At 37.9% G+C, this 27,344-nt stretch overlaps 1 protein-coding gene across 2 annotated transcripts in view; it reads right to left on the bottom strand.

Annotated features, from left to right (window-relative positions):
- NKAIN3 (sodium/potassium transporting ATPase interacting 3) overlaps positions 1–27,344 on the bottom strand; it is a 125,093-nt gene that overhangs the window by 4,831 nt on the left and 92,918 nt on the right. The window contains exon 5 of one of the 2 annotated variants that reach the window (XM_070749174.1): positions 13,651–13,758. In XM_070749174.1, coding sequence (XP_070605275.1) covers positions 13,687–13,758 — 72 coding nt within the window. In that variant the 3' untranslated portion in view covers positions 13,651–13,686. Of the gene's footprint in view, positions 1–13,650; positions 13,759–16,869; positions 16,973–27,344 lie in introns of those variants that run through there. The other variant, XM_070749175.1, reaches the window with a different exon arrangement.

Raw genomic sequence — 27,344 nt, 5'->3', positions numbered from 1 at the left:
GGCCAAAGAGGTACGTGGCTTTTGATTTCTACAAATATAGTAAACAGAGTTTATCTCCTAAGGGTTTGGCAACAACTAATGTAAGCAATGCACAAACATTTATCATTGTGCAATTATAATCTTGCATGCTCACTGTGCGGAGACAAATAATTTATAATAATGAAGAAAAAGAATCCACTTATAACCCCATGCTTTACATTGCATACAAAATTCATTTTCTACAGAATAGTTTATTTGTTCCTTCTACTTTTACATCCTCTGGGAATTTAAAGATAAGAAGTAATTGAAAACTAAATAAATAACTCAACAGCTGAAGTGCTGAAAAATTAAAGGATATACAGATTCTTTCAGGTCTTAATTGTCATGCTCCTGTTTCTGATATGTCTGCATAAAATAGGACATAGATTTTCCAGAAATTGCCAACCTCATAAGTGTAAACACTGTGAAATGAATTCCTATCTTACTAAAGTTTTCTATTCTATGGGCTCCTCAATCTGGCTCAGACCCTGATTTGGGAGTTAGACCACCTAGTCCTCTGGAAAGGACAGTCAGAAAGTTGCAGGCTTCAAAAATGCTGGGCTAGTATAGTTAGCTATATACAGTGTTCCCTCGATTTCTGCGGGGGATGCATTCCGAGACCGCCCGTGAAAGTCGAATTTCCGCGAAGTAGAGATGCGGAAGTAAATACACCATTTTTGGCTATGGACAGTATCACAAGCCTTCCCTTAACACTTTAAACCCCTAAATTACCATTTCCCATTCCCTTAACAACCATTTACTCACCATTATTACTGGTACTCACCATTGAATAAGACACTTAGTGATCCTGATATTTAGAAACATAATTATTTATTAACAATAATTATTTTTTTTGTTCTTTATTTGCAAAAATTATTAGTTTGGTGATCACATATGACGTCATCGGGTGGGAAAAACCGTGGTATAGGAAAAAAACCCTGCAAAGTATTTTTTAATTAATATTTTTTGAAAAACCGTGGTATAGGCTATTCGCGAAGTTCGAACCCGCGAAAATCGAGGGAACACTGTATTCCCGTTTTGGGACACTTTGATTCCTGCTTGTTGCAAAATATTTCTAAAGATGTGACTTTAGCCATGTCAGGACATCCATGAAAGATAGCAAACACAATTATTTTTGTCTTCTAGCTTTTAGCTCAGACAGTTGGGCTTTTCACAATTTAGGTAGTAAAAGGCCCATTACTTTTGAAAAGAGCAGCTGTCCTGGTCCATTTGCATCAAATACCGATACCAATTATCTTATTGTAAAGCCAAGTGAGCAAACTGCCACACATCAGACAAATAAGCATCAAGAAACTGGTGGATACCACAGATCACTAAATAGTTTTCTGCTGCTTTGCCCTTAATTTTTTTTAACCTTGATCATTGAATTTTTTTTTCTTTGCAGTTCATTAGCACTGCAGAACTGCACAGGGATGTAAGGCCCTGCTTGTGTATTGTACCTGCCTCCAGATATTCTGCAATAATAAACACCTAGGAGACAGTCTTTTATTCATTTTTTCATGTATTCATTTGTCCAATAAACAAATACATAGGAAGAAAAATAGACATGTAGTAATATCTATAAGGTTAAAGTGAACTTAGAGGAGAGGATATATGAAAGAAAGAAAATATATATGATAAGTGAGAGAAAGGAAAGACAATTGGACAGGGGACGGAAGGCACACCAGTGCACTTATGTACGCCCCTTACTGGCCTCTTAGGAACCTGGAGAGGTCAATCGTGGAGAGTCTAAGGGAGAAATGTTGGGGGTTAGGGGTTGACACAATTGAGTCCGGCAATGAGTTCCACGCTTCGATAACTCGATTGTTGAAATCATATTTTTTACAGTCAAGTTTGGAGCGGTTTGTATTAAGTTTGAATCTGTTGCGTGCTCTTGTGTTGTTGCCGTTGAAGCTGAAGTAGTCATTGACCAATAGGACGTTGCAGCATATGATCTTGTGGGCAATACTCAAATCGTGTTTTAGGCGCCGTAGTTCTAGGCTTTCTAGGCCCAGGATTGTTAGTCTATTTTCGTAGGATATTCTGTTTCGAGTGGAGGAGTGAAGGGCTCTTCCGGTGAAATATCTTGGGACATTTTCAAGGGTGTTGATTTTCAAGGGTGAAATATCTTGGGACATTTTCAAGGATGTCTGAGATGTGGTATGGGTTCCAGATAGATGAGCAGTAGTCTAGGATGGGTCTGGCAAAAGTTTTGTAGGCTCTTGTGAGTATTGTGAGATTGCCTGAGCAGAAGCTGCGTAGGATCAGGTTAACAACTCTTGAAGTCTTAAATCAGGTCAGTTTCTTCAGTGAAACCATATATTTTTCTGACTAGAAAAATATGAGAATGTAGTAGCTGATGAGTGTAAGGAAGATATATTTCATATTTTCTGTTCTCCAATCAGTTTAGGATGGCAACACTAGATAAAATGTTTTGTACCTAAGCAACAAAGCTTTCAAGGATAGTTAACTAGTTAGATAGATGGTTACAAGGGAAAGATAGTTTGAAAGTCCTACCCATCCAAATGTTTTAACTGTTAGAAATGTCTAATATTTTCATTTCAGTACTTCAATAAAGATAAAGTCTCTGCTAAGGATAAATAAAAAAGACTTCACTCTAAAAATTAGATGATTGATGTTTAATGTTTTAACATTGATTTAATATTGCTCTTCAATCGGTTCTTGAGAGGTTAATCTAGAAATATATTAAAACTCTAAAATGCAAAATAAAATAGCGTACAGGCGTAGTATAAATAATTATTAGTTAAATACAAATTTTATTTTTCTTCAACATAGGATAAAAAACAGTACATAAGTACAAACACTAAAACCATGCTTAAAATAAAATATATATAATTTTTTTTCTATTTATCATTCAATGGAGGCTTATCTTTCTACCATTAAAAAAATATTCTATAGAACATATAATATTATCAAATAAGAAAACCTCAAAAAAGAAAAAACAATCTTTTCCCCACCTTACACTAAAAAAATTACATTACATCAGTATAAACAATATCAAACTCTCTATTATGCCAATCTTAATTCAAATTTTCATTTCTACATTAGATTAATTAATCCAGTATCAACTTATCCTATAATTAATAAAGGTTCTATATATATATGAAATACAAAAAAATACTTCTTATCATATATCACATAAACTATATTAGAAAATTCCAAATGTTTAAATTCTTATTAATAAGTAAATTTGTGTCATATCATTGTGCTACCACCAATTCTTATCTTGCCATCTGGCTAACAATATTTTAATTCGATTTTCATATCTCATCTTTCCCCAAAATAACTAAGATTAATATTTATTTATCTTTTAATGTTCCATCCAGTCATAAAAGTCCCCCAAATTTTTATAATAATCAGAATCTTGTTTATCTTTCATTTTCAAAGTCAATCTATTCATTTCTGCACAGTCCAGTAGAGCAGAGGTCCCCAACCGCCGGTCCGCGGACCGGGACCGGGCCGTTGGGGTTTTTCAGCCGGTCCGCGGCGCCAGGGCCCCCTCGGCCTTTCCGCACCACCAGCGGCGCTCCCCCCGCCAGCCAGCCAAGCCCCGCGCCCGCCGGAACCGGCTCCTTGCTCTCCCCCCGCCGCCCGCCGCGTTTGCAGGAGGTGGGGAGGGTCGGGCAGCCCGCCAAGGCCAGAAGGGATGCTGCTGCCCCCCCTTCCCTCTCTCCGCCGCTGCGCGTCCTTGACGCCGAGAGGGAATGGCGGCAAAGGTTTTTCTCAGCGGAGGCCACCACCACCACCCCACATAGGGCGCCGTGGCTGCCACCCCCTGCCCTGTTTTTTTTCCCCAGCTGCTGGAGAGCGGCATCTCTGCCTTGCGCGCGCCCCTTCCCGCCCGCGCTTCCTTGTAAAAGCTCCCCCCCCCCAAGTCTTATCCCCCCCTCCGCCCCACGGCCGGGCAAGACCAGCCCTACGCGTTGACATCAGCCTGGCTGGCTCCACGCAAGGAGGCCAGCCTGTCCGCAAGCAGCCCGAGGAACTCAGAGGTCTGGAGGCGCCGGCGGAGCGGAGAGAAGCCCCCGCTAGGCTGCGCGCTCCGGTCTTTCCTCGGCCCTTCGGAAGGATCGCGCGCCTCTTCTTCCTCCTCGTTTCTTGGTCCCCATCCTCCTTTCTACTTTCTCCCCCTTCTCTTCCTAGCCCACTCGGAATATTCAAAATAAGAAAAACCTTTGCCGGCGAAGGTTTTTCTTATTTTGAATATTCCGAGTGGGCTAGCAGGGGGATAGGGAGCGCGCGCCCCCGACATTGAACATCACCTTCGCCGCCCCCGCCTCTCCTGCAACCCCCTTGCTGAGAGCCCGGGACGAAAGTGCTCTCGCAAAGGTGAGGCGGGCAGGGCGTGCGCGCGTCACCGCTGAGAAGAACGGAGAGAGAACGAGAGTGAGAGCAACAGACAGCAAGATAGAGAGAAAGTGAGAAAGAGAGAGTGAGAGAAAGGGGGGGGAGAAAGAGATAGCAAGAGAGAGAGAACAAGAGAGAGAAAGAGCGTGAGAAAGAAAACAAGAGAGAAAGAGTGAGAGAGAGAGAGACAGAAAGCAAAAGAGACAGAAAGAAAACAAGAGAGAGAAAGTGAGAAGAAGAGAGAGAAAGAGGGGGAGAGAGAGAGAAAGAGAGAGGGGGGAGAGAAAGAGAGGGAGAGGGAGAAAGAGAGGGAAAGCGGGAGAGATAGCAAGAGAGGGAGAGAGAGAAAGAGAGAGGGAAAGGGGGAGAGAGGGGGGAGAGAAAGAGAGAGGGAGAGAGAGAGGAGAGAAAGGAAGAGGAGAGAGAGAAAGGAAGAGAAAGAAAGAGGGATAGAAAGAGAGAGTGAGAGATGCTCAGTGAGCCTTTCTTTGAAGTTGCCTTTCTTTCTCTTTCTTGCTTTCTTTCTTGCTCTTTTTCTTTCTCTTTTACCTTTCCTTCCTCTATTTCTTCTTTTCTTTCTCCTTCCTACCTTCTTCCCTCCCTCCCTCCCTCCCTTCAGTCCTTCCTCTCTTACTCTCCCCTTTCATAAGTTTCCTTGCTTCCTTCCTCTGTTCCTGTCCCTTCCCCCTTTCTTTCTTTCCTTCCTTCCCTCCCTCCATTTCTTGCTTTCCTTTTCCTTCCTCCCTTCTTTCCTCCCTCATTCCCTTCTTTCACTCCTTCCTCTCTTACTCTCCCCTTTCACACCTTTCTTTGCTTCCTTTTCACCCTTCTTCTGTTCCTCTCCCTTCCCTCTTTCCTTCCTTCCCACCCTCCGTCCATTCATTCACCCATTCCTCTCTTGATCGCCCCTTTTACGGCGCCGCTGACAGCTAGCTCCCCCCCCCCCACCGGGCCATGGAAAACTGGTCTAGCTTAAAGCCGGTCCCTGGTGCAAAAAAGGTTGGGGACCTCTGCAGTAGAGCAATAGAGTATAAATAATTTTTGAATGTAATCAGAATTATAATTTTAACTGTCCCTTCAAAATCCAAACACACACAAGGAGGGAGCAATGTCAACGTGGGGGCACAAACTATGAAATTTCAAAGCAGCATCCAGCTTTGACATAGTTTTCATCAACTTTGAAAAGGTCACTGAAGAGAAGAAACTGACTTTCTCAATTCCAAAGCACCAGAAATGACTGAGCCATTTCAGCCAAGAAGCTTTCACATTTCTGCATGAGCCATTTTTCTTGAAGAAGGGGGCTGAATGAGGCAAGTAACTCCTGCATAGTTGCTTCCAATTGAATTGGCAAGATAGAGCAAGTTGATGCAATTCTGTGGAGTAACTGCAGGGGCGAGTACAAGTGCACTAGAGTGCCTTCCGTCCCCTGTCCTGTTGCTCTCCTATATCTCCTATACCTTTCTTCTATTCCTATATCTCTTCTTCTATTCTTTCATTGATATGTTCTATTACTATATCTTCTTTTCTATTATTTCTTAGATATATTTATTTATTTATTTATTTATTCATTCATTCATTCATTCATTCATTCATTTATTGTTTGTTTGTTTGTTTGTTTGTTTGGATTTGTATGCCGCCCCTCTCCGCAAACTCGGGGCGGCTAACAACAGCAGTAAACAGTAAATAACAAAATCCAATATTAAAAAACAGTTAAAAACCCATTATATAAAAAACCAATCATACGTACAAACATACCATGCATAAAATTGTAAGGCCTAGGGGGAGAGTGTATCTCAGTTCCCCCATGCCTGGTGGCAGGGGTGGGTTTTAAGCAGTTTACGAAAGGCAGGGAGGGTGGGGGCAATTCTAATCTCTGGGGGGAGTTGGTTCCAGAGAGTCGGGGCCGCCACAGAGAAGGCTCTTCCTCTGGGTCCTGCCAAGCGACATTGTTTGGTTGACGGGACCCGGAGAAGACCCACTCTGTGGGACCTAACTGGTTGCTGGGATTCGTGCAGCAGAAGGCGGTCCCTGAGGTAATCTATGAGTATCTCCTCTATAACCTTCATCATGTATTTTACTATATGTATATAGATATATATCCACTAAAACCCTCATTGTGTATTGGACCAAATAAATCAACAAATAAAGAAACAAACAAACAAATAAATAATGTCATTTCACCCAAGCCTGCCACAAAAGAGCTCTTAAATTCGCTTGCTACAGCTATTAGCAATTTTGGTTCCAAAGTTCGAAGTCCAACTGTTGAGAAATGAATTCCACTTTGATTTTGACAGTGCACATTAAAAAAAACCTGTGAAGATTTTGTTTATGTTTCAGTGCATGCACAGAGTTTCTATTATCTGATCTCCAAAAGGGTGAGTTGGTAGTCAAACCAGTTCTACTTTATCACATTTTTTGCAGTGGTGGACCATTCAAAATAATAATTATCATAAAGGAAAAATAGCTCCCGATATTTAATGTATGTATGTATGTATGTATGTATGTATGTATGTATGTATGTATGTATGTATTGGATTTGTGTGGTGGACCATTCAAAATAATTATCATAAAGGATAAATAGCTCCCAATATTTATTTGTTTGTTTGTTTGTTTTTATTTTTTATGCCGCCCTTCTCCTTAGACTTAGGGCGGCTTACAACATGTTAACAATAGCACTTTTTAACAGAGCCAGCATATTGCCCCCACAATCTAGGTCCTCATTTTACCCACCTCCCCACCTTGGAAGGCTGGAAGGCTGAGTCAACCTTGAGCCGGTGGTAAGATTTGAACCACTGACCTGCCGATCTAGCAGTCAGCTTTAGTGACCTGCAGTACTGCGCCACCCACTGACCACTCTGTGCATTACCCACAAAAAGGAATATTCTAAGCTGTCAGGAGGGCTAAGTCAAGTATATGAAATACCATGCTTTAGAAAGGCATAAGACTTAGAAGTTATTTTAGGGCCAATGGACTCAAAATGACCTTCATATGTCAACTGAAATAGCTGATGTATGAAATCAATCTGTTCAAGAATTGCTTTATGGAGGACAGATAAATATTCTTTTACATTTTGCATACTATAGAAATGCTTGAATAAACCAGGATATTTTTTTTCCAGTCATTGGTAGATTAAATACAGTCTTCTTAAAGGAAAGTGATCACACCAGTACATTTTAAATCATTTTCATAACTGTGTTTGTGCATAATTGCTACTTAAATCATTAGTAATCTAATGCCAGTTGCAAGTTAAATTTCACTGCGGTTGTAAAATTAATGTTGCTCTAGTGATCAGACCTTACCTACAAGTTTTCTAGGCTTTAATTCAATATGTCTCTGCAGGTATAAGGATATGTTGAATTAAAGCTGAGAACTATCAATTGAAACACACATATCTGGCTCTATGGAAATTAAATTGGAAAGTATAAATTGAATGGAAATAAAATAATTCACAAGCAATATGTTATGGTACCATGTGGACATAGAAAATATCCAGAATAATATCAATTTAATTTACGATATAGGTCCAGGATACAGTCTGTTTGGAAAAACAAGGGATACAGACTTTTAATATAAAGCATAAATATTTACTTTCTGGTGTACGGAAGTGATCTTATTTGGAGCCACATTACAATCTTAATGTCCATAAAATAGTACTTGTGGTTCCTTTGTAGAATTTTTTTTAATGAAAGGTAAGAAATGGTAAGGCATGCATATAATGCCTGTCTTATATTAAGTTTTTGCCCTGTTTCTGATCATTTCTTTATTTAAGTCACACCAACCAGGCCCCAAAAAGTCAATTGCAACCCTCATCTCCAAAAGCTACATATCTCTACTTTGCCCCATCTCTCTATCAGAAAATTCTCACAATTAAAATGGTAGCTGGAAGTGCTAGCTATTATTGTACATTGTCATTAAAAATGTGACTCATCAGGAACTGTCTTGGCACCTTACAATCTCCCACAAGGCTATTTTCAGAAGGTGTCTGTTACATAATAGTTTTTTGCGATTGATTTGCCTTTTTTTGACAAGATATGCTTCCATTTAGCTTTACTATGGGGGTAGGTCAGGTTAATGTATCCTTAGCAACCATTTCTCTAGTAGTGTGGAATCCCTTTCAGTTTATCAGTCTGTAAAATCTGAATCTTGGTTAAAAAAAATTTTTTAAACAAACATTAAATCGAGTTTCCTGATGTTTATTCCACAGGAAATGTAGCATCCTTTCACTCTTTACTCACTGCACAATCTGATGTCTTTTCTACTGGTCAACTACTGTGTGGTTCTACTGGGCTGGATGTATCATGTGCTGGCCACATCCATGTCCGGGTTAGCGAAGGGGGAAAAGTCCAGATACATCACATGACACTGCCATGACAATGCAAATTGACACCCCTGTTCTATGGGATTCAGAGACGTTGTTATATTATCTTGTGGTTTCTACTAAAATATGTTCTGAAAAAAGTGATGAAATGCTTGTGGAGAGACAACCATGCCTGGAAAATACAATAATTGGCAATAAGACTCAGCCTTATCCTCTTGTCTTTTCTTCAGGCTTTTTAATTTTATTTGATTTTTAAAATTATCTGCATTTTCTGCTACTGCATGAAGTTGTAATTGCTTTTCTTACTGCTTGATGTTTTCAGTATCTTCTGTTTTATTGGCTTGTTTAGTAGGTCTCTCTATTTGCTGGAGAGACAGAGTAACGACACGGACACAAGAGCTGGATTTAAACTGGGTCATTTTTATTAACATAAATTTGCATAATTTATTCATTAAATTTGCATAAATTAGCATAATCAACTATGACCCGGAAATGGACCTGCAGGGTCAAACAAATACTTCCGGGGCGGAAATGACGTTATGACAAAAAACTTCCTGGGCAACTCATGGGCGTATCTCGATGCAAGTCCAGGTGAGGGACCAGTCCATCACCTGCGACCCTGCCATGCTTTGCATGAGGGGGGTCCCACCGGCTACCCCGAATCCGGGAATTAAAGGTGCAGGACCCAAAGACAGGTTCCCCCCAGCTGCTCAGGCAGGCACTCCCTCCATGAGCTTGCGGAGAACCTGTCAATCATCCCCAAAGATGCCCAAGGGAGAACGCGCGGTTGCTAAACCACCCCAGTTTTCCACCCCTAACCTGCCTACCCAAATGACCAAAGGTAAGCCAATTAACCTAATAAATGCAAGCACCCCCTAACCGCACATCCATCTCCTCAGTGTGGAATGGGCGAAAAAACAGCCCGGCTAAGAGGCAGAACTGCAAAAAATTCCCATTCGGCCCCCTAATGGCGACCCCTAAGCACACTGCAAAATAGGGAGGGCGGGCGGGTGTCTGCTCGTGGCTTGCTGTCCGGGTGAAAAGGAAGAGCCCCGACCCTGCTCGCCCTTATATAGGGCAAGCAGGCCCCGCCCGGACCAATCAGCAGCCGGGCCAGACAGGCCCGAACTCCCGAGCGAAGTCTCATCTCACGAGACTTCGCTCGGGATTCAAGATGGCGGCCGCCATGAGGGTCCGGTGTCTCCCGGTCCCTCCAGCAAAGCCTGTTGCCGGGTAAGTCCGGTGCTGCAATTATGTGACTAGTATTGTACATTGTCTTTAAAACTTCTGTTATGCAGCAATTACACAATGTTATGTATTTTTTTAAAAAAGAATAAAACTATCCGATAAATGTAGAAAGTTCTAATATAGGATCTTTTCTTGGAAGGGAGATGGCTGAAAAAATTGGGTATTTCTGGATATTTCTTGTTACTCTAACCATTTTGAAAAATGATGGATCGTCTAAATATTTTGATTTCTTCATTAGAAAGATGTAATGAGCCAACTAATGCTCATGTCCACGTTCTTTTTAAATTTTACTGCATTTTACATTTTTAAGGAACATGTAGTGCCTAATAGTTTCTTCAATGGAACCATAATGTAGTAATTAGCATGCTTAAAACTGTGACTGGTTACAGATGCATTCAACTATTGAGGCAATCAACAGTCTTCTATAGCAAGTGCATTTTAGATTAGAAAACGTGTTATCTAGCTTTTTTAAAAAAATATTTCTTCCTATCTTGTTCTGAAAATTTGGCTTTAATCTTTACGAAAGAGCCATTTTTAGTTTAAACATATGCACATTCATGTTATGTTTTCTAAGTGAAATTGTTTTGTGACCTCGATAAAATATGTATTTTTCTCATATTTGTATTCAATTTTTTCTAGACAGCTCAATTTCTGTCAGCTCCAAATATCCTATGGCAGGAAAAGATGCTACAGATAAATGATAAGATCAACTGTGTCCTCTCAACTTCTCATATTATAACCTATTTTTCCTCTAGGAGCTTATGGCAGCTTATATGAGAATAACAATAACTCTGTAAGACAGTAACTGGTTCTAAATAATCAAAGGAATTCCCATGTCTGAGGCTCCCCTTGTACCAGAATATTCCCAGGTTTAATTCAATACCTTAACCACAATATCTTAATATCTTCCTTTAATCCATAAAGAGGGAAGGACTTTCATTTAGAATTTTAAAACATTCTAAACAGCAATATTTCCCGCACTACAAAACTAATATATTTGGACTAATAAACTAATTTCATTTGTATGATTCTTAAATACATATGTTTTTTTTAAATGTTGTTTTTTTAGAGTTGGAAATTTAAAGCAAATCCCAAGTATATAATTAAGATAATTTATGGCTAGGGTGTAGGACACTTATAGTGAACCTTTTAGACACCGAATGCCCAAGCTACATGGCCGTGCATGCCCAAACAGAAGTGCATGCATGAACGCACACATGCGCAGGCATGCACAGCTGAGACCCCAAAACCAGCTGGCTGGCTGGGGGCAGGAGATCCCAAAACAGGCAGCGCAACAAGAGATAAGATATTTTTATTTTGTGAGCTTCTGTTTTGTCATTTGCAGAGAAACATAATCTCACGAAAAAAATGCCACAGAGATTTGATCTAGGGCAGTGATGGTGAACCTTTTTTTCGGGTGTCAAAAGAAAGTGGGTGCGCTCTATCGAACATGCGCGAGTGCCCACATCCATAATTCTATGCCTGGGAGGTCTAAAACAGTTTCCCCGCCTCTTGGAGGCCCGCTGGAGGCCAGAAACGGCCTGTTTCCCAACTTCTGATGGGCCCAGTAGGCTCATGTTTTGCCCTCCACAGGTTTCAAAGGCTGACTTGAAACCAGGGGCGGGTAAAAACACCCTCCCACATCTCCCGGAGGCTCTCTGGAAGCCAAAAACACTCTCCCAGAGTCTCTGTGCAAGCCAAAAATCAGCAGGCCAGCACACACATGCATGTTGAAGCTGAGCTGGGGCAATGGCTCGCATGCCAGCAGATATGGTTTTGCGTGCCACCTGTGGCACCCATGCAATAGGCTTGCCATCACTGATCTAGGGTGACAGCGTGCGTACCAGCAGAGAGGGCTCTGCGTGCTACCTGTGGGGTGCCATAGGTTCATCATCACAGCCGTAGGATATGATTTGTTAACTTCAAATCTATTTCATACATAGCTGTGCATGATGTAACTACATTTGACCCAGATTGCTGAATGAAAAGCAAGGCTGCATTGTTAAGATAACATTCTTGCAGCCTGGAAACAGAAAGAAGTGACTTCTTAAAATGATACTAGATCGAATAAATTTATTAAATGATAACAGCCTGGTTCAATAAACAAAGAGGAAGAAAATGACGTTTGGAAATGCACTGGGTTTGCTGTATTTCTTGCAAATCTGAGGGTTTTGGATTTTATTGGAGTAAAACTTCGAAGTTTTTGGATTTTATTCCATTTAGGCTAATTTAGGGTGACATCTGAATGCAAACATAGCACCTTTCAGCAATTCATGAAAGCAGCTGTGTCTTTTCCTGGGATTGTATGGCTGAGCAGCCTCTTGGCTTTTCCCACTAAAATCTTACTTCTCAAAAGAATCATGTGTACATGAAAGCCTCTAAAATGAAAAATGCAGCATTTTCCTATTTCATAGTAGCTTGACATCAAAGCCAGGAAAGCAATGGACGGATAGAATATTCAATTATATGTTTATTGCTCTTGGAAATATGTTGATCAATACTTTCTTAAGCTTGGTGATGGTTATTATTTTTTAAACCTTCCTGGCAGATTTAGTCCAAGAAGTTGAAAATGATGTACATTTCTCTTCATGAAATATTAAAGGCCAATAACTGTTTACTTTAGGCTGAATTAAACAGATGATTTATATACAATCTCCATGATTTCCAAAGCAAAGGTTTTTTTGTGTGTTTTTGTGTACTGTATATATGTAGCCACACATACATGTCTGTTTGAAGTTGTAGACCTTAATCTAGTCGTTAACAATATATGATGAATGTAACAAAACAATATTATTTTTCAAGAATCAGGCTGAATTGTAAAATAAATAGAGAAGAACAGAAGGAACTGGTACCATCAGAAGGAAATTATCTATCCAAATTATTTTTCTACCTTTAAAAATAAATTGGATTATCTGTCACACATCTTCTTTTTTTAAAACCAATGAAATGCACTTCAGATTGGACAGGAAAAAAGAGAATAGTTTGATACATATACCAGATTAAATTATATTTCAGAAATTACTGCTGCAGTGAAAGTAAAATTGTCCATCAAGCTCCCATGCCTAATACTATAATATATCCACCAAAGATTAATACTGCTGTGAATTATTATATTACATGTTATATGTTATTGTTTTTAAAGCATTGGTCTGCAAACTTTTTGGCACCAGGTACTGGTTTCATGGAACACTCTTTTCTTACAGACCTGGGAAAGGGGATGGTTTTGGTTTCATTAGCTCGCCTGCCATTCATCTCCAGCTGCGTAGCCAGTTCCTACCAGTAATAGTCCATAAAAAGGTAACGAAAAAAGTTCCCCTCGCACATTCAACACATTCAACAGTCCATGAATCGGTACTAGTCTGTGCCCTGGGCGTTGGGGACCTCTGTTCTAAAGTACTTTTTAGAATGAATATCACTCTTTTAAGGAATCTTTGATAGGAAATAACAAAGTGTAATACAACACCGTAAATCACATAAATTAAAAATAGAATAAAACATTAACGTGAGCATAGCACAGATTAGAAGAACAAATAAAAGCAATGAAAATATTTAATCTTATTGATGTGTATTGGCCATGTTATAAAGGCAGAATTATAATAAATCTACTTGTGTTTAAGAGAAGAATATTATTCTTATTTTTTTTCAAATATACCTTTATATCTCCAATTTTTTTTAATGAGAGCAATATTATGTCTCACCCCAAAGTTGTGGCTCCAGAGATCAGGAGGTGTATATCAGTATTTACTGCTGTCCTCTTCTTCCATAAAAACACTAATCACATAACAGGCATAAACAAAGCCAATCAACTGTGAGAAAGAAAAGAAATGGGAAAAGTGTTATTTCATCCTTTAAATGTTCAAATGTATGTGCCAAGCAACATCTAATTCAAATATGTTGTACACGTATATATTCAAACTAGGTAGAAACAGAAAACAGATGCAGAAAAAGACCCAGGGGTCCATTGAGTCTGCCCTTTGTGTTTTTCTGAAACTGTAGAAATTTTCAAAAGTTATAATCTGCTTCAAACATTCAATTTTGGTTACAAATTCATGATAATGAATTTAACAAGATAACAAGTCATGCCAAACCAGTCTAATTTCATTCTTCAGTGGGACATAATATACCTGAACTTCAGCACAGCATTTGACAAAGTAAACCACAACATAATGGCTCTAAGTCCACATGGACAGAAGTAAGCAGTAGGGTACCACAAGGTTCTGTCCTAGCCAAGTATTCTTCAACATCTTCATAAATGACCTAGATGAGGGAACAGCAGGAGAACTAACCAAATTTGCAGATGATACCAAGCTGGCAGGAGTAGCAAACACTCCAGAGGACAGACTCAGAATCCAGAGAGACCTCAACAAACTTGAACACTGGGCCCAAACCAATTAAATGAAATTCAATGTGGGGAAAAGTAAAATCCTACACCTAGGTAAGAAGAATAAAAAATACACATACAAACTGGTGAAATCACACTCAATAGCAGCGATTGCAAGAAGGATCTCAGAGTATTGGTAGACAGCCAACTAAATATGAGCCAGTAGTGTGCAGAAGATGCCAAAAAGGCCAACGCAGACCTGAGCTGCACAAATAAGAGTCTTTTTGGTGCTGAGAGAATTGGTCGCCTCTTGTCTTCCGTTCAGTATGGCTCCTTTCCTGCCAGGTCTCTGATCCTATGGAGTGATCCAACGGGATAAGAAAATTGAGAGCATAAGACCTGTGCCCATCTTCTCTGCCATGTCAAGAAAAGTAGAAGGGAGTAAGAGGGAAGAAAGATCTCTTTGTCTGTAAGTGGGGATCTTAAAGGTAAGGGAAGTAGATCCTCCCAGTTTTAAAAATAATCTCTTGGCCCCAAAGAGGTCTTCTACAACAGAATCTTTTCACCAGAAAAGGTGAAGTTAACTTATTTTTTTAAAAAACTAAAAGTACTAAATCAAATTCAGAGCGAGAGAGAAATAACCTCCCAAAAAGCAATGTGGTACTCATAGAAGATATATATTAAACTTGATCCAGAAGTGGCAGTCAGCCTTCTGCTGTTTCACGTGGCCTCAGACTATATTCCAGCTGTCCGAATTTCCATAAAAAACCCCCACCCTTCTCTCCTTCAATGCTGAAGCATAGTAAAGGTTGATAATGTGATCAGCGCTTAAGTTTGCATAATTTTCAGTCAGTTCCCACAATTGATAGTAGCTCTTTGGTCTACCATGTAGAAATCTAGGATAATCTTTAAATATTGCCAAGGTCAATATTGATTAATATTGTATGTCCAATGTAACCTTCAAATATGAATAACACATATATCATCAAATTATATTAATAATTAGATGAATGACTGAAAATATTCTTCCTATTCAATAGCAAATGTAAAACTCTGAAAATGGAGTGATCTTTAAAAATATATTATAGTATTTTAATAGCAAGGGAAGTATTAGAGTATTTTATTTGCTTGATTGATGGCCATTATAATAAAATATTTATTTCAACAAATTACTTTGGTTAGCTATCTTGATTAACTCAATTGTTATTTAATTAATATGGCTACAGTCACAAAAGCTAACTAACAGTTAGGTTAATAATTAATCTGCAATGGGACCTTTGTTTTACATTGCTTGGCTTCCCAATATCTTAATGCAAATAGCATTTGTTGGCAACTTGCCTAGACTCAAATTAACATTTTATTAATTCATAAGAAAGCAAAACTTGGTACGCCCAATTACCATTGCATAATTTTTCGTATCAACCACATAGACCAAGAATGGAATTCTGTGGTCCTCACACTGCTCCTAATATTTCTCACTGACATGGTCCCCTACTTTGGAGTTAAATATTAAAGTCTTTGTTAGCTCACATTGTCCTATGTATTTTTCTATGCATTCGAGTCCAAATACTTGCTTCCTATTGAAGCTGATCATTAATAAAATGTTGGTTTGGAGGTAAAACTTTGGAAATAGGGAAGCAGAGATAGTGAACAATAGAGACATATGTTCAATCTTTTAGGTTTCTTGTGGTTAGCTCTGGCCCAGCTCCTGCCCCAAGGAATGTGCAGGTAGATGTGGGGGAAACATCCACATGCCGCAGGCCTGTTTTGCTCCTGATGGAATCTGCCGACGAAGCCTCTTCTGACCAAGGAAGTGTGAGTGACAGGGAAGAGGGGAGTTTGGCAGACAGCCCAGGAGGAGAACAATCATCTGTATCATCCTTGGATTCTGAACAAGAATTGATGATACATGCACGCATGTGTAGAGTGATGCATAGGAGACAACAACTGAAGGATTATTATAAGAGAAAATGAGGCCACCTGCGGTTGGGTGGGGCTGCTGTAATTAGTGCTACAGATAAAAGTGCAGCCTGGTGTTTTAGCCTCATGGCAGTTTATCTGATTCATTGTTTCGTCAAGATCGTGGTTTTTGTGCTGTTCAAGATTGTGTGTGGATTCTCTGGACTTTAGAATTGAACTCAATTTCCCAGTTATTGGGTGAGCAATTGGATTGCATTTAACCTGTGCCTTGTGTGTACCAGAAAATCCCTTTGACAGTTAAAAAGGGAGCTGTTTCTCTTTTTCTGTTTATAAAAACCTTTGGATTTTCCTTTTATCGTGTGGTGTGTGCCTTCCTGGACTAATTACCCTGTAATTATGGGCAGTTGAAACACGCCAGCAGAACAGATTTACTTTGTTTGAAAACATGTAAATGTAAATAGAGGAATAGCTACTTTTTGTTTCCATCTTGATGGGAAGATAAAGCATTCTGTGCCTCTCATTCATGCTGGCCACATGACCACGAAAAGGTCTTTAGACAACAATGGCTTCCTCAGTTAAGTGATAGAGATGAGCACTTCTCTGTAGAGTCAGATATGACTGGACAGGAGAAACCTTTACTTTTACGTTAACTTTTTAATTGAGAGATACAGTATACTAAAGTTTTTAGATTTCCTTTCAGATATTCTATGTTCCCAGTATGAAATGGCTGGAAATTGGATTCCAAAATTTTATCATCACATGGTACAGGATGATGGGCTCTGACAAATGCAAAAAAAGCAATTAAGAGGTTTCAGGTGATCATATCTGAAATACAGTGTGCATTAGACATCTATGTTGTCTTCCCACATAGTTTTCAAACTGGGGGCAAGAACCTATTTCGGCTTTGCTTGAGTAAGCTGAATTTATCTGCTTCTTAACTAAAGTGTTTTGGAATTTATGGGGCACCGTGGAAATCCCTAGAGAAAAGCTCTCTCCCAGAAGATCCATATAGATTCTCTTTTATTAATAGTGATATCTAAATGTTGAATTTATATATTCCACGGCTCATAAAAAATATTTGGGCTATTTTAGGACTCAATAAACTACATAGTAAATAATCTTATGGAGAATTTAGTATAACTGCAGAGAGGCTTTGCACGAATTTTTAAAATGTAGCATGGAGATATATGTTTTAATTTGGGTATAAGATTAATACAGCAAGGTAAATATTGATTGTTCTATAAATGAGACCCCATGTATTATCTAAGCAGGTGACTTTTCTAAAAGTTGAAAGACCGAGTTCAAGTTGTGCATTAGCCATGGAAGCCGATTGGGTGATCCGTAAATGACCTTGGAATACTCATATCAAATAACCTAAGTGCCAAAGCCTACTGCAACAACATCAACAAAAGGGCTTCAAGTGTTGTTAACCTAATACTACGTAGCTTCTGCTCTGGCAATCTCATACTACTAACCAGAGCATACAAAACTTTCGCCAGACCAATCCTTGAATACAGCTCATCTGCACATTGCATTTCGGATATAAACACTCTAGAAAATGTCCAGGGATACTTTACTAGAAGAGCGCTCCACTCCTCCACTCGCAACAGAGTACCCTATTCAACTAGGCTTACAATCCTAGGTTTAGAAAGCTTAGAACTACGTCGCCTTAAGCACGACCTAAGCATAGCCCATAAAATAATCTGCTACAATGTCATTTCTGTCAGTGACTACTTCAGCTTCAACCACAACAACACACGACCACACAACAGATACAAACCTAAAGTAAACCGCTCTAAATTCGACTGCAGGAAATAAGACTTTAGTAGCTGAGTGGTTGATGCATGGAACTCACTACCAGACTCTGTAGTATCATCAACTGTCCCAAAAAACATTATCCTTAAACAGTCCCTTCCATCCCCTGTCCTAAAGTTTCTCTTTTACTAGTATCATGTACATAAATATTATTATATCTTTGTATACCACCAATACGTACTTGACAAAACAAATAATAAATAAAATAAATAATGAGACATTCACTCTAGCTCACCTCACAGCGTGATTGTTATGAGCAAAAATAGGAGGAGTGATGTGTTGAATGTTTGCTGCCTTGAACAAAAAAATAAATTTAATTGATTTTATAATAATAAATGTTATTATATAATTGATTTTATAAAAGTATAATGAATATTTATTATAAATAAAGATAAAAGTGGTATTTCTTTTCCTATGCTTCTTACTTACACCTTAGCAGTGAATTCAAAATTATTTGGCTCAAGTTTTCACAATTTAAACAAATTGATTATAAGTGCATTTATTACTTTTTTTGTATAATTTTTATTTTATAAAAATACATACTAGGTCAAATTCTGAACCTTTGTCGTGTCTAACTGTTTAATTTTGTAAATGAGCTAGAAAGGCTCTTTAGTCCCACCTTTTACAACTTTTTTTCCCAAAAATTCACTTATTTAATGAGAGGTGACAAATAAAACTTAATATGTGTTTTCTTTAAGCAGAATATAAAATTATATAAAGAGTAAGGATAGGCATGGAAATATAAATATAAATAATTCAACAAATGGAAATTAGCAAATTGGCCATTTCAAGATGAGAATATCATCACACCAACACACACACAGAGAGACACACACACAAAAGCAAAAATCTGAGCAACAATGAAGTGTGATTTTCTGTCTTGTCTTGTCCAAAGGACTGTGATTTGGGCAACTGAAAGGCGCGTGTGGATTTGATGACAGAACTATCAATTCCTGTATCATTCTTTCTTTGCAAAAAGTTATATATAAATATATTCCATGAATTTCATTTTTTAGAATAACTGTGGTGATAGCACTTCCCTTTCCATCATTCTAAGCTCCTATATTAAACATTGGAGGAGGAGGAAGAGGCAAGGTTGTGTGTGTGGTGGATCCGTGTGAAGGATTTTAAATTGTAGCAGGATCTACCAGAATGGATGATTATGGTTCCTTTCTTTAGTATTTCTGCTAAAACAACTCTATTATATGTTGATTGCATAGCCACTGTATCGGGCGAAATTCATAAAAAATTTCCTACTGGTTCTACTACTGGGAGAAGGATATTGCAAAATCTCCATTCCCATGCCACTCTGGGACTACCCAGAGGTGGTATTTACCAGTTTTCCAAACTACTCAGAATTTCCATTACCAGTTCTCCAAAACTTGTCAGAACCTGCTGAATTTTACCCCTGCACTGCATTAAGTTTTTGAAATGTAATAAACTGCAAAGTTGCAAAATCACCTGATACTGTAAAGCTGTAAACTTATATTTATGTAGATTTAGACTTACTCCTAATAGCAATCTGCGGCAAGATAGCACTGTTCCTTATCTTGACTATTTATTTAGTGAATGAAAACATAGAAGTCTTTCAAAAGTTAAAATGAGGAAGAAATTACAGACATGGTAGTATATCAGGCTACAATTTATGGTATAGTAGTTGATACAACTCATCATTGCTTTAACCATTGTTTAAAGACACAATGACTTTTAACAAGAAAGGTTTTTTTTCTCTAACCAAGAATTCAATATTGATATATTGTATTTTTTGGAGTATAAGATGCATCTTTTTCCTTCATAAAAGAGGCTGAAAAATTAGGTGCGTCTTATACTCTGAATAAGTATATAATATAGTATATAAGTAGGGGGTTTTTTGAAGCTTTTTTCCCAGCCCCAGTTAGGTGCTAATGATCTTCCCAGCTCTTACCTTACAGGCTCTTTCATTGTTACTCTCTGCAAATAATGTTTTTCCAGCTCTAAGTCTTTGCAAGCTTTTTTTCATTGCTCTACTTGCTCCAAATGTTTCTTTCCAGCCCTAATGAGGTACTAACAATGTTTCCAGTTCTTACTAGCTTGCAAGCTCTTTCATTGTTACTTTCTCCGAATAAGTGTTTTTTGACTGACTTGGATTTTCTCTCTTCCATCTGTGACTGGATGAAACACTTTCTGAGGGACTGGCTAGAAACAGTGATGGTTGTCATATCCACCTTCCTGAAACTCAGCACTGGCTCCCCACAGGATTATGTAATCAATCACTACGTGTATTCACTGTATACACATGGTCATGTATTGTCTGACCCATCCACAGTGATTATTAAATTTGCAGATGATACCACCTTATTACAGGTGGAGACAAAACAGCGCATAAGAGGGAAGGTTCAAAAACTATCCACATGGTGTTTAGAAAACAACCTGCACCTGAACAGAGGTCACGGTCCAGGCCTCCGATATTGCTGAAGGAGGAACTAGAAGTCCAATCGTCCTGATTCTTTCAAAGGAACACCCATCTTATTTTGGCCAAAATAAGTTTGCTTTCAACAGTTTACACTTAGGCTAAACTCCTCAAGGATGGGGATAAAGATTCTAAAACATCTATTTATTTTTTCTACAGTATATTAGTATATATATATATAAGTATATTAACATGGATTATGTTGAATCAAATCAAATACTTTACAGAAATTGCATTGAATAGCATGCTGTGATATTACTTTTCTATTTTTTAAAAATCATCTTCCCTGTGCGTAGCGTTGTTTTTTCTGAAAGAAAATAACATAATGGATATGCAATCTATGCAAACAGATGAGGATTGATAGATAAATATATGTATTACAAAATGTGTGATAGCATGCTTAGAAGTTTATAATTTCCATAGGATGCATAACTAACTATCAAATGCCATAATGAATAAGAATAAGACACCAAATAAATTATTTAAAGCAGACTACACATGGGTTGACATTTTAGTTGCATGGCAGATTCAACTTCTATTATATCCATGATTTTAGAAACAGTTTTTAAAGAAACAAAGGAATGCCTACATAACCTTAATAGTTATCATTTGAATTATACAAATAATTCAAGGCAGTAAACATATCTAACACATTTTCCTCCTCCTGTTTTCCCACAATAACTACTCTGTGAGGGATGATGAAACACCATTTTATCTTCACAGCAACTCTCAGGATATTAAAACATACAGTATATAATATATAAACATAAAATACAAAGTATAAAAATAGATGATTGCTAGCTAGCTAGCTAGCTAGATGGGTAGATAGATAGTCAGGCAAGTAGGATGCTTGGCTGCATAGCTAGAGGTATAACAAGCAGGAAGAGGGAGATTATGATCCCACTATATAGAGTGCTGGTGAGACCACATTTGGAATACTGTGTTCAGTTCTGGAGACCTCACCTACAAAAAGATATTGACAAAATTGAACGGGTCCAAAGACAGGCTACAAGAATGGTGAAAGGTCTTAAGCATAAAATGTATCAGGAAAGACTTAATCAACTCAATCTGTATAGTCTGGAGGACAGAAGGAAAAGGGGGGACATGATCGAAATATTTAAATATGTTAAAGGGTTAAGTAAGGTTCAGGAGGGAAGTGTTTTTAATAGGAAAGTGAACACAAGAACAAGGGGACACAATCTGAAGTTAGTTGGGGGAAAGATCAAAAGCAACATGAGAAAATATTATTTTACTGAAAGAGTAGTAGATCCTTGGAACAAACTTCCAGCAGACGTGGTAGATAAATCCACAGTAACTGAATTTAAACATGCCTGGGATAAACATATATCCATCCTAAGATAAAATACAGAAAATAGTATAAGGGCAGACTAGATGGACCATGAGGTCTTTTTCTGCCGTCAGACTTCTATGTTTCTATGTTTCTGCATTTCATCCTGATAAAAACTAAATATTTTAATGCACCCATAGCCACACACTTACACACAAACACACACCCTTACACCCACACCCAAACCCACACCAGTATTCTCATTTTAAACATGAATTGGATGACTTAAAGTGTAAAAATTCTAGTGGGTAGAAAGCTCAAGAACAGCACTAGAACAATACTTTCTGTCAGACTGCACTACCTAATGAATTTCAGAGACTTCAATTGTACGTTATATGTATATGTTATATATGACTTTAGAATGTTACAACTAATGAGAACATTTTATTTTCAGTGCTAGCTTTTTTTAATAACCATTTTGGATTTTTTGTTCTTGCAATCAAAGATGAACTACCTTGCTGTCTAGATTCATCATTCAAACAAATGCTTTATGTTGCAGATAGGTTCTGAAGGTGACCCAGGTCTGTATCAGAGGTTCTTATAATGAATCCCTAAAGCTATAAAGGTCTATTGAAATGAAAAATGAGTTTATTAATAATAAGTTCTGCACTGAAGTTTAATAGGAGAGATTTTGCTTGTCACAGGTTATTTTCCCCCTTTGTTCACATTTATTATCCCTTGGATATATTTTGGCAAACATAATTTTGTCATTACAACTTTTTTTCACTCTTGTTTTTTGTTTGCCTGGTTTATTTTCTTAGATCTGCAAAGAGGATTCCTATTGTAAATATTTCACTAACCAAACATAATAAGGTCTTTAAAAATTAGGTAATCATTATCTTTCTAACTATGCTGTTCAGGTAACCTATTCATTTTCTTTAGCAGAACTTTTAATTATACTTTATTTTGTTTTTCTAAATATCAATATCTAAATATCGATTCTAAATATCAATATCATTCAAATTGTTCAAAAAAACCCCATCCAGCAGTTCATTTTCTGAATATCTCACTAAAGTAGAATATCAAACTGTAATAAGGACTTCGATGTCATTAATGATTATTATATTTATTTATTATTTCTTTATTTAATTTGACTTCTATGCCTCCCAATCCTGAAGGACTCAGGGTGGCTTACAGCAGTATAAAAATACAATTAACAATAATATTTTTATTATTATTATTATTATTTATTTGATTTATATGCCGCCCCTCTCCAAGGACTCAGAGCGGCTTCCAACAACAGTACAATTTACAAATCCAATATTAAAACCAGAACATATTAAGAAACCCTTATTAAAAACAATCACACAATTCAGCAAACCATACATAATGCGGGACAGCTGGGGGAATCAATTTCCCCATGCCTGGCGACATAGGTGGGTTTTCAAGAGTTTGCGGAGGGTGGGAGCAGTCCTAATCTCTGAGGGAGCTGATTCCAGAGGGCCGGGGCTGCCACAGAGAAGGCTCTTTCCCTGGGTCCCGCCAAGCGACATTGTTTTGTCGATGGAACCCGGAGAAGGCCAACTCTATGGGAACTAATCGGTCCCTGGGATTTGTGCGGCAGAAGGCGGTCTTGGAGATATTCTGGTCTGATGCCATGTAGGGCTTTAGAGGTCATAACCAACACTTTGAATTGTGACCGGAAACTGATCAGCAAGCAATGCAGGCTGCGGAGTGTTGGAGTAACATGGGCAGATCGAGGGAAGCCCACGATTCCTCTTGCAGCCGCGTTCTGCACGATCTGAAATTTCCAAACACTTTTCAAAGGTAGCCCCATGTAGAGAGCATTACAGTAGTCGAACCTCGAGGTGATGAGGGCATGAGTGACTGTGAGAAATTCATCATCAAGAATTTCAAGCAGCTTTTGAGAGTTAGATTTTTTAAATGTTAGAGTGGTACAGAGAGAAGATGTCTCCATGGGCTCTTTTCAAATAACCTATGTAATACTTTAATACTTTAAGTTTCACAATCATTTGCAAGGCCAATCAAAAATGTTCTTCCCATCACCTGGCAAAATTCCTCATAATTGGACCCGCTCGAAAGAGAATTTAAGAATGTCAATGGTATTGTTGAACAAACTAATATAGAAATAATTTCATCTATCATACTTGACAGAAATTTCAATATTCAGGGTAATTCTAAATAATAAAAGGGCGGGCCAAATCCTCCTAATAATTGATTAGTTGAATTCTTTCATTTGATTACTGTCAGAATCTGCTACATTATAAGAACTGAGACCAGTTTGTTAGGCCATGGTTGCCAGATTCACCTATAGTATTAATAAGATTCACCTATAGTATTAAGGAAATGATAGCGACATCACACTAAGCCAGGAACAAAGAAGCAAATTATTACATAATTACATATGACCTGATGCATTATGTGATTATTGTAGGCTTATTTGAACATAAGTTGAGATTCACATGTTAGAAATTCATAAGCTGATAAATAGCAACAGTTTGGAGAAAAATAATAATTGGCATCGCATTATTGGATAATGATCAAGAATTCTACACTAACTTTTATTTTTCAAAAAAGTAATAGAAGAATATCTAAAGTGGGAGCTATGAAAGAATTCCCAATGGGTATAGGATGGTTCAATCAAGAGGCCTGAGCAATTTCTTAATGAAAGCACTTCATTAGTTATATCTTTTTGTTCATGTGAAAAATGACAGTGGTTATTAATATTCTGGTATTATTTCAGAAATGTCAGGCATAATTAAAAGTGTTCAGAATAGATGGGGGAAAAGTTCTTAACAAATATCTGACACTGTAATAAAGGAAAATGTAGTGAACATATTTTTTTTAGAAAAACACACTCAATCTGTATAGTCTGGAGGACAGAAGGAAAAGGGGGGACATGATCGAAACATTTAAATATATTAAAGGGTTAAATAAGGTTCAGGAGGGAAGTGTTTTTAATAGGAAAGTGAACACAAGAACAAGGGGACACAATCTGAAGTTAGTTGGGGGAAAGATCAAAAGCAACATGAGAAAATATTATTTTACTGAAAGAGTAGTAGATCCTTGGAACAAACTTCCAGCAGACGTGGTAGATAAATCCACAGTAACTGAATTTAAACATGCCTGGGATAAACATATATCCATCCTAAGATAAAATACAGAAAATAGTATAAGGGCAGACTAGATGGACCATGAGGTCTTTTTCTGCCGTCAGACTTCTATGTTTCTATGTTTCTATCTTTATATACTGCTCAAAAAAAATAAAGGGAACAGTCGAACAACACATCCTAGATCTGAATGAATGAAATATTCTCACTGAATATTTCATTTGCACAACTATTCCATTTGCACAGCAGCATGTGAAATTGATTGTCAATCAGTGTTGCTTCCTAAGTGGACAGTTTGATTTCACAGAAGTTTGATTTACTTTAAGTTATATTCTGTTTTTTAAGTGTTCCCTTTATTTTTTTGAGCAGTGTATTTTTAAGAAGCAGAATGCACATTTGGGAATAAAATTTGAAATCTATCAGGGCAAAGTGTGCTTAAGAGATATGAGTCCCTTATAACCTTTATTTGGACATTCAAAATTTAAGAATATTCCTTATTCAAGTTCTCTTATTGAAATTATCATGGCTGGTCACCAATGTTTCTCGTGTCCTCTAGCTTTAAGGAAAACGTCTGCAGGAAAAAGGCTTCATGTCTACAATTATAGGGAAGCTTCTAGTGAGCAAGCAAGCAAATTTAACTCTTTTAATGTCTGAAAGTAGCCAGTGATGGTTTAAGAGGCTATAGAAAGAATTCTATTGGGCTTAGCAGAAGAGATCACAACATGTCAATTTTATTTTTGCTTTTGACTACAAGGGCGAAATGCTCCCGTTTTGCACATGGCTATTGGTTATTGCAGAGCCTGTCGCAAAGGCAGTGCGAGGTTCTGTCTACCCACCTGGATGCCGCCATTTGGGTTTTTAAACTTCTGGCATGCACAAAGTGTTCTATTTTATTTATTTATTTTATTTATTCATTTGTCCAATACACAATACATATGGAAGAGAATAGACATGAAGTAATATATATAAAGATAATATGTAAAAATAGAGGAGAAAATATATGAAAGAAAGAAAATATATATGATATATGAGATAAAGGAAAGACAATTGGACAGGGGACGAAAGGCATACTAGTGCACTTATGTAGGCCCCTTATTGGCCTCTTAGGAACCTGGAGAGGTCAATCGTGGAGAGTCTAAGGGAGAAATGTTGGGGGTTAGGGGTTGACACTATTGAGTCCAGTAATGAGTTCCACGCTTCGACAACTCGATTGTTAAAGTCATATTTTTTACAGTCAAGTTTGGAGTGGTTAATATTAAGTTTGAATCTGTTGCGTGCTCTTGTGTTGTTGCGGTTGAAGCTGAAGTAGTCACTGACCGGTAGGACGTTGCAGCATATGATCTTGTGGGCAATACTTAAATTGTGTTTTAGGCGCTGTAGTTCTAAGCTTTCTAGACCCAGGATTGTTAGTCTATTTTTGTAGGGTATTCTGTTTCGAGTGGAGGAGTGAAGGGCTCTTCTGGTGAAATATCTTTGGACTTTTCAAGGGTTCTATGCACAAAGGGTAAAAGAACCCAAATAGCAGCATCCGGGCGGGTGGGCAGAGCCTCATGCTGCCTTTATGACCAACTCTCTGATGACTGAACTAGGAGCATTTCACCACTGTTTGACTACCAATTTATCTCTAGGCTCAGTACAATTTTGTAAGTTTCACAGCCTAAGCCAGGGGTCCCCAAATTTGGCAAGTTTAAGACTTGTGTACTTCAACAAGTCTTAAACTTGCCAAATTTGGGGACCTCTGGCCTAAGCAGTTTAGGGTCAATGTCAAGAACCATTTCTTCCTATCTGAATATGCTTAAGAACTTTGATTCACTTCCAAGATTTTTTGTCTCCTATCACAGATATACAGCTGGCAACAGAAGACAACATTTAAAGTAAAGAGGTGCTTTCCAAAGATCAGCCTTCTTTGTACACTCAGAATTGTTTCATGGCCAATCCCTCCCTCCAGTTTGAGTCTTTCAGATGTGTGACAATTTCTGAATTAAATTATCACTCTCTACAGAGAAGATATAGTTCCTATAGGTTTATTAGATTTAACAGGCTTCCATTTTTGCTACTTTTCCACTTTTACCAGTACAGAATAAATGTCAACTACTTAAATCCTCTTAATTGGAGCAAAGTTGTCAAATCAATGGTACTTATAAAATTTACTGTACCCATTTGTATTCTGTCCTTTTTTAATGAAATTCAGGGTAACATGCTGAAATTAATAAAAGTTTCCTTTTTGGAAAGAATACTAGTGTCAAAGATGATAATATGGAGGGAAGAGAACATTAAACATCTCTTCTTCTTATCATCTTCTCAAACTAATTCTGCTACTCAGTGGCTATTGATTGAAATTTAGACTTGGGGAACTTGCTTTACAGATTAACAGAATTGGAAGGGACCTTGTAGGTCATCTAGTCCAACCCCCTGCCCAAGAAAGAGACCCTATATCTGCCTCTTTTTAGGATTGAACTCACAACCTC

Source organism: Erythrolamprus reginae, chromosome 3 (assembly GCF_031021105.1).
Source record: "Erythrolamprus reginae isolate rEryReg1 chromosome 3, rEryReg1.hap1, whole genome shotgun sequence".
Taxonomy (NCBI): domain Eukaryota; kingdom Metazoa; phylum Chordata; class Lepidosauria; order Squamata; family Dipsadidae; genus Erythrolamprus; species Erythrolamprus reginae.
This window is presented reverse-complemented; position numbering and strand designations above follow the sequence as displayed.